This window comes from Oncorhynchus tshawytscha, linkage group LG05, assembly GCF_018296145.1.
Source record: "Oncorhynchus tshawytscha isolate Ot180627B linkage group LG05, Otsh_v2.0, whole genome shotgun sequence".
NCBI lineage: Eukaryota > Metazoa > Chordata > Actinopteri > Salmoniformes > Salmonidae > Oncorhynchus > Oncorhynchus tshawytscha.
In genome coordinates this window covers 31,546,291-31,557,286 of record NC_056433.1, presented here as the reverse complement: position 1 = coordinate 31,557,286, position 10,996 = coordinate 31,546,291, and the positions used below count along the sequence as shown (strand labels likewise).

At 41.5% G+C, this 10,996-nt stretch overlaps 1 protein-coding gene across 2 annotated transcripts; it reads right to left on the bottom strand.

The window, feature by feature from the left end:
• Window positions 1-392: 392 nt before the first annotated feature.
• LOC112250480 (cytosolic 5'-nucleotidase 1A-like) lies at window positions 393-9,250 on the bottom strand. 2 transcript variants are annotated; one of them, XM_024420664.2, is made up of 6 exons: window positions 9,002-9,250; window positions 8,545-8,712; window positions 3,144-3,309; window positions 2,781-2,903; window positions 2,382-2,566; window positions 393-972 (listed from the first exon to the last, which is right to left on the bottom strand). In XM_024420664.2, the coding sequence occupies exons 1-6, from the start codon at window positions 9,110-9,112 to the stop codon at window positions 604-606; spliced, it is 1,122 nt and encodes a 373-aa protein (XP_024276432.1). In that variant the 5' UTR covers window positions 9,113-9,250; the 3' UTR covers window positions 393-603. The 2 variants fall into 2 exon arrangements, with proteins under 2 accessions (XP_024276432.1, XP_024276433.1); XM_024420665.2 differs by having other exon boundaries at window positions 3,180-3,309; window positions 9,002-9,249.
• Between the last annotated feature and the right edge of the window lie 1,746 nt (window positions 9,251-10,996).

Here is a 10,996-nt window from a genome sequence, read left to right as displayed (position 1 = left end):
TGGATGGGGGCATTGTCATCCCATGGGGGCATAGCGATGGTAGGCAAAATAATGGCATGCCCAGCATTTGTTTTATACAGGATGGGATGCTAATTGATTAATAAACTCAGGAACCACACCTGTGTGGAAGGAACTCATTTCAATATACTTTGTATCCCTCATGTACACAACAGTTTCCATTATTTTGACATTTAACTGTAAAATACGTTTGTCTCTGCAGCAAGTGTCCTTCTCTAAAGATATAACACTTTCCTGTGTGAAATGTGAACACACTTCATGAAATACATTTTCACACAAAAAAACTAGATATTCCAGTTGTTAATTACAGAATGTACTATGATGAATATTGCAGAAAAGTATTCTCCCTTTTCTTCTTATGAAACAACATTAGGTGACATTGTAAACTTCGTTTTATTTTAGCAAAAATCCCTGAGGTGAGTACATTTTACTACAGTATATTCTGATAAAAATATTTTAGTAGCAGTGGCTTTATTTTTTAAAATACAAAATCCAGAACAAAACAAAAACTACTGCTGATGACAGGGTTGTGCGCAACTAACTATTTGCATAATGTATTCTACCTTCCCACCCCTAGGAGGCTCACTACGTCGTGTCTTTGGCAGGCTGCTCAGTAAATATCCCCTTGTGGTACTTCTGTCCAATCCCATAAGGCACGTGTGCAGCGATAGTCCCCAGCTCCTTGGCACCTTCAATGTGGAACATCTGGTCATCAAAGAAGATGTGAGGCTGGATCTTCTGCAGGAGAGGCCCTTTAGGGGCCCCGGCTAGGAACAGGGCCTCATCTATCTCCAGGCCCCAGCTCCTGAGTGTCTTGAGGACGCGGACCCCTGAGCTGGCCGCACTGCGGGATGTTACTAGGTAGGTACGAATGGGGCAGGTCATACGCTCGTTCTTGGCATAGAACTTCCTCTGGAGCATCCCCAGCGCCTCCAGGAAACACTTTACGGGACCCTGAGTGAATGAACGAGACATAGGGTTGGCATTGCATAATTTTTGTACTTTAAAAAGATTTTTTTTTTTTAAATCTAGGCAAATAAAACAAATGGGTTCAACTTTATTTGGACATTCTCCTATTATAGATGGTCTTTAGACGCTCAAACTATCGCCAATCAATCAACTACCACAGATGATACGCAACAACTTACAAGGGTTAAGGTTAGGTCTAGGATTAGAGTAAGTGGGTGTGTTTGTTAAATATCTATAAAAGAAGTCGACCGATTAAACGGAATGGGCGATTAATTAGGGCCGATTTCAAGTTGTCATAATCGGAAATCGGTATTTTTAGACACCGATTTGGCAGATTAAAAAAAATATTTTTTACACCATTATTGAACTAGAGAAGTCAGTTCAGAACACATACGGAACGGTTCCGTATTTCATTGAAAGAATAAACATCTTGTTTGAGATTATAGTTTCCGGATTCGACCATATTAATGACCTACGGCTCGTATTTCTGTGTGTTATCATGTTATAACTAAGTCTATGATTTGATAGAGCAGTCTGACTGAGCGATGGTAGGCACCAGCAGGCTCATAAGCATTCATTCAAACAGCACTTTTGTGTGTTTTGCCAGCAGCTCTTCGTTGTGCGTCAAGCATTGCGCTGTTTATGACTTCAAACTTATCAACTCCCGAGATTAGGCTTGTGTAACCGATGTGAAATGGCTAGCTAGTTAGCGGGGTATGCGCTAATAGCGTTCCAAACGTCACTCGCGCCCCTTGCTTTGCATGGGTAACGCTGCTTCGAGGGTGGCTGTTGTCGTTGTGTTCCTGGTTCGAGTCCAGTGAGGAGCGAGGAGAGGGACGGAAGCTATACTGTTACACTGGCAATACTAAAGTGCCTATAAGAACATCCAATAGTCAAAGGTTAATGAAATACAAATGGTAGAGAGAAATAGTCCTATAATTCCTATAATAACTACAACCTAAAACTTCTTACCTGGGAATATTGAAGACTCATGTTAAAAGGAACCACCAGCTTTCATATGTTCTCATGTTCTGAGCAAGGAACTTAAACGTTAGCTTTCTTACATGGCACATATTGTACTTTTACTTTCTTCTCCAACACTTTGTTTTCATTATTTATTTGAGGCGAAATTGATTTTATTGATGTATTATATTCAGTTAAAATAAGTGTTCATTCAGTATTGTTGTAATTGTTATTATTACAAATACATAAATAAAAGTGGCTTTTTTTAGTCCTCCAATAATCGGTATCGGCGTTAAAATCATAATCGGTCGACCTCTAATCTATAACCCTCTATAGGCAGACTCCAAATAAAGTGTTACCCATCGAAAAGAAAAAAAGTGAATCAGAAACGAAAAGCTAAAAGAAAAATGGAGGCATGTTCTCTCGAACACCTGTGCACGAGGTTTGTTCTCAAACTCTGTCTCGTGCTCAAAGAACGTGTCCAGGCTGTGTTGTTTCACGATGATCGCCGACTCAGAGAAGAGGACGGCGTCCCCGTCAAAGGCAACTTTCAGCTGTGTGTCGGATAGCTGGTTCTCCACATCTCCGGACGCAAACGTGGTCGCTGCTGCAATGCCTATTTATAAAGACATTATAAAGGGGCTTATACATGCTCATAACAATGGTATCATAATGTATTACATCTGTAGGCTATATTATACCTATAAAGCGTTCCCACAATGTACGGCTACAGTTTTTATTTTTAACTCCGTTACAAACGCAGTATCCAAGCTAAACTAAAACAGTTTAATCCCTATAGGACAATAAAGGAAAGTAGCATTATCAATTACCCTCCTCAATGGCCTCGATGACTTGCTCTCCATCCTTTGAGAGGTACAGGTTGGTCATGTAGGCCTTCAGGTAGCCAATAGGGCTTTCCCCTCCCGTCATACAGAATCTTTCAATGGTTAAATCTGTCAGGGAGAGTGGAAAACAAAAACATATCAGAACCCAATAGAAATCTGATATCGTCATCAGGCTGGTAGCCAAAGACAGCCACTAACATCCACACAAAACAGGCATTTAACTATTAATAAAAAAACATTTGGTCAAAAATACCAGTTATTCAGTGAAATGCAGCACAGAAGTAGTGAGTCTTATAACCAAAGAAATAGAATTACTAGAATTACTGGTCATTGTATTTCTCTGCTTACAGCACTGTAGTATGGCTGAGAGTGTCGACCACGAACCGTAGTGGTTGATGCTGTTGATGAGGCGCACCCCGACCTGGGCATGGTTATTCGTCATCAGGACGATGTCAAACAACTCGTCGCTGTCGGGGTAGAGCCGCCTCAGCCCTGCGTTCACATTCATCAGAGCCTGCAGTGTGTGTGTGTGTGTGTGTGTGTGTGTGTTTTTAGGACAGAATTGACACAGCGGTAAAGTCAAAACCTGACTGGTGGGTACTAGAGCAACTACTTACAGGTGGTTGCTTCAGACTATTTAGTCCCAAGTTGCAACATATACATATGCAGGCAGGCACACTCGCATGTACTGATAAATGCACAGGGGTGGAAGGGGACCAGAATTCGGCCCTGGCATTTTTATCCACACCAGCCCACGTCGCTGTATAAACCACCATCATGCTACCACCCCCGGTAGGCCACCAACCACACACACTATACCCTGACAGGCAATAGTGCTGACATTACATTGGTAGTACAAATCAGCGTTTATCAACCATTTTCTGTTCCAGTGACTGGCAACACATGGTCCTCTTTTTTTATCCAGCTCATGTTTAAAAAGAGATGTATTTCCAGTGGTGTTTTTACAACTCACCACTATAACTGGGCCTCTTCTCTAACCATTTTGGTTTGCCTCCCTGTTGTGCTGTCTATTAACGACTTAGGCTATATTGCAAACTCGTGCCCGTCGTACATGTTCTCCTGAATCAGCACGGCCCATGTTGGTGGTTCACACCAACATAGATTAAACCTTGATTTAACCCAGTTTAAGAGTTCTAATAATCTTGGTGCAACAAATTTTACATTTAAATTAAATCTTTCCTCTAATCTAAGTTTAGTTTTCACTTCAAACCTGTTGCTCAACGAATAAAAAAATATTAACTTAGATTGGAGATTAATTCTAAACTGCCACTTGAGGTGGTTTAACTGATCAAACGACAGCACATTACTGTGGAGAAACCAAAATGACAAGAGTTCCTCAGAGATTAATTAGAGACAGGGTGAATCCTGTTGCGTGTTATGATAATTAACAAATGATTAGTAGGCTATTTACGTGCCCATTTTGTACAACAATTGAATTATGGGCTTATGACATGCCCAGCCTTGGTACGAATGATGTTATGCAACAATCTGAACGGGCCTGATAACGGTAACATTGTAGTGAAGAAGCATTAACGTTAGTTATAACGTGCACTATAGGCATTGATATTTACCAGTTATTTACGCTTACTAAATATTGCTGGGTGGAGTTGTGTGTCGTCATCACAGGAGTTATGGAGAGGGGCAAACTGCTGGGGAATCATCTCACATCTCTTCTGGGTGATGGGATCAATTGCCTTGGACAGACGCCCCCCTCCGAAGAAGTGTAACATTGTTTCATCTAACATGTACAAGCAGGAATACATGACTCAATACATTTTGTACAACCTAACCCAGTAATTGTCATGCATTATGGGTTGACAATTAGACTATAGCTGCTATATTTCGGTCAAAAAAAGGACTCCAGATTTTTGTTTTAATAGTTCAATAGAGATGATACGTCGTAATGTTCAAAACCTGAGGAAATGGAAACTCAAAACAAAATGAACCAGATCGATAACTCGCTAGTAGCCATGTATTCAACCAACAGTACATTTGATGTCCTAAAGCACTTTGCATTTGTAGGCTACTACCCATGTGACCTATAGGCCTACACTACACTTGCAATGTCCTTTGCGCATTTCGCACGTGTACCGCTCCATATCTCAAAGCCATATCAAATATCTAGGTGGTAAAATAATTGCTATTGAGCGTGGTTTAATAAAAATGATACCTGCAGAAAGCGGAGGCCCTCCAATCGTCAACCAGGAAAAGGGGGACAAAGCTTCCAAAGCTGTGTTTTCCCCCCCAATTACATTTTGAAATGTCATACGATTAGAACATATTTCTCTAAAGTGCATTAGGGTGGGGGGTTTACAGAAGCAGGCCCCAGTGAAAACAGGCACACACTTTCATTACAGGAATCTTGAGGCTAATGCACTTTACCGTTTGCCCAAATCATGGTTTTAGCTGCAAAAAAAAGACATTTTGAGTAAGAAGAAATGTAAAATGTGCTCTTCCTAAGTTTATAGGCAGTGACACCCACCCTAACAGTTTATGATCCATGATGTCTGTCTAACTGATGACAGTGTCGGAACAAGTATCTTTAGCTATGCCGCGTTTCACTTTGAATATGAGTTTGCATGACCTCGGCCTACCAGAAAATCAGGCCGGCCCATCTTGGCAGATTAGTATAACAGAAATTGCACAAATCAAATCAAATAAAACCAACAAATTAACTGGTCCAGCCCATCTGGCATTTCCCAGAATTGCCAGATGTCTAGGGGCAGGTTGGACAACAGTCGCTTACATGTGCTAATTAGCTAAATGAGTCTTTGAACACCTGTGTGTAAACAGAGGACAGACGCCACAAACATGTCACTGAAAAACACTGTTGGCTGCAACTGTGTTAACATTGGAGTCCACCTGTGGTAAAGCTGTGGTAAATTCAATTGATTGGACATGATTTGGAAAAGGACACACTTCTCTAAATAAGGTTCCACAGTTGACAGTGCATGTCAGAGCAAAAACCAAGCCATGAGGTCGAAGGAATTGTCCGTAGAGCTCAGAGACAGGATTGTGTCAATGCACAGATCTAGGGAAGGATACCAAAACCTTTCTGCGGCATTGAAGGTCCCCAAGAACACAGTGGTCTATATCATTCGTAAATGGATAAAGTTTGGAACCACAAAAACTCTTCCTAGAGCTGGCTGCCTGGCCAAACTGAGAAATCGGGGGAGAAGGGCCTTGGTTAGGGATATGACCAAGAAACCGATGGTCACTCAGACAGAGCTCCTCTGTGGAGATGGGACAACCTTCCAGAAGGACAACCATCTCTGCAGCACTCCACCAATCAGGCCTTTATGGTAGTGGCCAGACGGAAGCCACTCCTCAGTAAAAGGCACATGACAGCCTGCTTGGTGTTTGCAAAAAGGCACCTAAAGACTCGCAGACCATGAACTCATTGGCCTGAATGCCAAGCTTCACGTCTGGAGGAAACCTGGCACCATCCATGCTTCACGGTGGTGGCAGCATTATGCTGTGGGGATTTTTTTCAGCGGCAGGGAGTGGGAGACTAGTCAGGATTGAGGGGGGGAAAATGAACAGAAGTACAGACAGATCGTTAATGAAAAGGTTCACCTTCCAACAGTAAAATGACCCTAAGCACACAGCCAAGACAATGCAGGAGTGGCTATGGGACAAGTCTCCAAGTGTCCTAGAGCCCAAACCAGATCGAACATCTCTGGAGAGACCTGAAAATAGCTGTGCAGCAACTCCCCATCCAACCTGACAGAAGTTAAGAGGATCTGCAGAGAAGAATGGGTGAAACTCCCCAAATACAGGTGTGCCAAGCTTGTAGCGTCATACCCAAGAAGACTTAATGTAATCACTGCTAAAGGTGCTTCAACAAAGTACTGAGTAAAGGGTCTGAATACTTATGTAAATGTGATGGTTGCTTAAAATATAACTATTTCTAAAAACCTGTTTTTGCTTTGTCATTATGGGCTATTCTGTGTAAATTGAGGAACAAAAAAACAACTATTTTAGAAAAAGGCTGAAATTTAACAAAATGTGGAAAAAGTGAAGGTCTGAATACTTTCCGAATGAATTGTATATCTACCGCAGTCATATACCCTTGAAAGCACCTCAGCTATGACATCTTTGTCTGTCTGTAAGGTACACCGTTTTTAAAATGCCGAATTGCTACGCCATTTTACTTGTCTGTAAAGGAATGCCACTTTTGAAACGGAATAACGTCAATCACTAGCCGACCAGAAATGTCAATCAAATAATCTTGCGCGCAGACCACTCTCTCCAAAATAAAGTACTTTGAAATGTGTTAAATACCGTGACATTTGAAAGAAAACATCCACTAGGAATGAACTCCTAAGATTCAGTATTTCTGGAAACGAGGAGACTGATTAGTTGCCGTACTTCCACGAACACTTGCATCTTTCATAATGAGCTACAAAGGGTCGGGGAGAGAGAGGAGAGGGGCACAGTATAGGTAGGTCGGCCACCAGGCAGACAGTCAGAACTATGCACTAGGCTTATCTATCTGCAATCAAAAGTTGTATCAGGCACCTTCAGTAAAGAAGGGCCTATCATCAATAAATAGGCTAGGATATTCTACACGCAAATGACCAAAAGACTGAACACACACACACACTCGCATGATTTGCAAAGAGAAAGAGCAGGCTAGCCAACTGCACTGTGATGTTTCTTAAATTTTAAGGATCCATATTTTTTTGGTTTAAACATTTTAACATTCACACCCCCTCATAGACTTAATTAAACAGAAATTATGATGACTTTCACAGACTTTCCTCCAACCTATCAGAGCTCTTGCAGTATGGACTAACATCTTGTCCAGCCAATCAAAGGATCAGAGAATTAATCTAGTCCTGAAAGCATAAACTACAGCTAGCACTGCATAAAGTGTGGTGAGTAGTTGACTCAGAAAGAGAGACAATTGAACAGTTAAATTAATTTCTTCCAAAATTAATGAGAAGAAGCAGAGAGAGCTAGCTATGTTCCATTGTATTTTTTTCCCCTTCAGAGTTTACCTTTCACTTAGCTAGTTAATTTAGCCTACTCAACAACCTGCCTCAGAGAGGACTGCTATTTATGCAAGCTGGCCAAGCTTACCTTGACTTGCATTCATTTGCTGTACTGCGTGATTGTACACATGGATTGTATTGTGGGTTTACTAATGTTTTTTTTGCCTGGTCACAGGCAGCTGTTGTGAACTGAAGTCCAAATTTGAGTATCATGTAGTAGCCTAAACCTATCGATGTTACATTGAGCTGGGTGAATGGAATATGAATGACAGTCATTCAATATGCTTGCATTCGTGAAATTATTTTGATGTGATATGAAAGTAAGGGGCTGTTTCTAGAACCTCAATGCAATTGAGAATCGATCTGTGTTTAAATTCATATTTTGGCTGTTTTTGTTGCCAGAGCCAATTTGCCTATAAACAGAATCTAATACCCCTTACCAAAAAGATTGCAGTCAGAGTGCAGTATAACTGTAGTTAAAATGCAGTATAACTGCAGGAGGCTGAAAATACTACATCCCAAATAACTTTTTTTACCGCAGTAATTTTTCAGTATAACCGCAGTTGTTCTGCAATCCCTGCCTCCGAAATACCACAGTCGACTGCAGTTAGTGCACTTTTACTGCAGTTTCAAAACTGCAATAATAATAATTGTAGGGGCACACTCTGCCTTTTCCTCGCACAGACATGACGGTAGGCCATGTCCTTCAATCACTCTCTGAATTAACCTACCTCCACTAGAGGAAACGCCACCCCTGGCATGAGCGGCTCATTGTCGTGCTCCTGTTGATAGGCCACATACTTCTCGACCCCATCTTCTTTGTAGATCTTCCCCTCTGCAACCATGTTGAACAGGGAGCGAGAGGAGACGGCGATAGTAACGGCATACTGGGGTTTGGGCTGTTCGCAAGACAGAACAAAATTACGATACGAGATTAGCAGCAAATATACCCCTATTGACAATTATTTTATCTGCAAACAATATATTTTTATTTTACCTTTATTTAAACTAGGCAAGTCAGTTAATTAAGAACAAATTCTTATTTTCAATGACGGCCTAGGAACAGTGGGTTAACTGCCTGTTCAGGGGCAGAACGACAGATTTGTACCTTGTCAGCTCGGGGGTTTTGAACCAACACTCAAACCACTAGGCTACCCTGCCGCCCCAATATGCGAATGTATCACTTACAGGTCTAGGTTGGTTTGTTTTTAAACTGTCAAAAAAGGCTTTTGTTGCTGTCCAGTCCTTTTCCTCTCCAGCCTCCGTGGCTGCTGGATCGGTAGTTTTGCTTTCAGCCATATTTGGCCTGGAATTGAAACGTTTTTAGTCAGATAATTCCGTAACAACGATTACCAACGTAGACTACCAGACCAAGCGACAACAGGAAATGCTTGCGTGAAGATGTTCGTGTGTTTTTACCCATGATGCTCAATCACATGAGGTTGGTGGCATCTTAATTGGGGAGGACGGGCTCATGGTAATAGCTGGATCAGAATCAGTGGAATGGTATCAATACATAAAACCAGGGGCCGGCTCTAGCCTTTTGGAGGCTCTAATAAGATTTGGTCGGGGGCTCCAATCTCGTGGCAAAAAAAACAAACATTTTAGTGCCCCCCCCGCTTGACGTGGAGAGAAAATGTTAAAGCTGCAATATGTAACTTTTTGGACAACTTGACCAAATTCAGATTGACATGTGTGTTATAGATCTGTCATTCTCATTGACAGCAAGTCTAAGAAGCGGCAGATATTTAGAAGTTTAGCGGTTTAGATGGTACAATGATTATCTACACTATACCTGTTTTGTCACGTAAACTGAAATTAAGCGAACTATTAGAATTTTAACAACCAGGAAATGGCCGAGTGATTTCTGCATAGTGCATCTTTACACATTTTGCAAAGAGGCGTAGAGAAAATGTGGCCGTTTTAAAGCAAGTTTTCTTCAATTTCTTCAACGTTTTGTAAGTACTTATGACAAGTTAATATGATATCTGAGTGAGAATGACTAACTAAATCAATGGGGGCCCCAGAAGGTCAGGGCCTCTCGGCACGTGCCCTGCTTGCCCAGTCTGTATTCAGACAAGATTTCTACAAGTTTAGAACATGGCTAATTGAGTGACTGTCAGTGACTGACATAATGAGAAAAACTGCTGATGCGCAACCAATTTCGAAATTGCACCTTATGTAATTCTAATATTCATACTCTTAATAGTAAGTTGAGACCCTAGCTGTGTTCAAATACCCATACTAACATACTGTATACTACATACTTAATGAGTATATATTACATATGCTATTAGTTCATTTTAGTATACTGTAAACGGAACAGTATCCTTTCAGTACTAGCTCTTTGCCAGTCTACCGGAAGTTGATGCTGCTGCTATGCAACCTCTTGCTAGCTAGTTAGCAAAACAAATGACTAGTTAGACATTTTACAACTTTGGGTGTGTTGTTAAATTCAATCTGGAGTGCCAGAGTGCGCTCGAAAATTCAGAGCATTGTCAGATTGTCCGTTTGTAAATTCAGAGCATTTTGCTTTCGGAGCACACTGGACGCTCGGGCGGAGGAGTAGGGTTGATTCGAGCGTTCTGACCTTACAACGGCAGTCAAGCACCCAAGCTAACGTTAGCTAGCTACTTCCAGAAACAAATGAGTGACCATTTTACTCGCCCAAGCAGAGCTGGTTAGGCAGTTTTCATGTTATCTAGAGCGTTGGTGACTAAATGTGTTGCTGGCAACAATTGCCTTAACTGACACCGGCCATATTCAACCGATGTTGAGCGCTCGTAAATTCATTATTCTAACCTCTGGTACACTCAGAAGAGAGTGCTCTGAAATCAGAGTAGATAGCCAGAGCGAATTTACGAAAGCACCCGAATGTCCATTGAGAACGCACAACGACTATACCATTTAGCTAAACTAAGAATGACGGGAATAAACAAGTCAATAAACGTTGGGTAGTTAGTTAGATAGCCTATTGTTAAAACTTCTTATGGCTGCAGGGGCAATATTGAGTAGCTTGGATGAAAGGTGCACAGATGTGCCCAGAGTAAACGGCTTGCTCCTCAGTCCCAGTTGCTGACTAAATACTTTTTTGCCCCACTGTATGTTGCTTTTGCCTGGAACCGCCCTGCACATGGCTTCCATGCATTTGATGCCATTACATTTACTTTCTTCCCTCCTTTC

Coding starts and splice junctions, on each gene's coding strand:
- LOC112250480 (XM_024420664.2), bottom strand. CDS start 9,112: ATGGCTGAAAGCAAAACTACCGATCCAGCAGCCACGGAGGCTGGAGAG. Junction 8,713..9,001: donor AAACAAACCAACCTAGACCT/GTAAGTGATACA, acceptor TCTTGCGAACAG/CCCAAACCCCAGTATGCCGT. Junction 2,567..2,780: donor CATCGAGGCCATTGAGGAGG/GTAATTGATAAT, acceptor CTTTATAAATAG/GCATTGCAGCAGCGACCACG.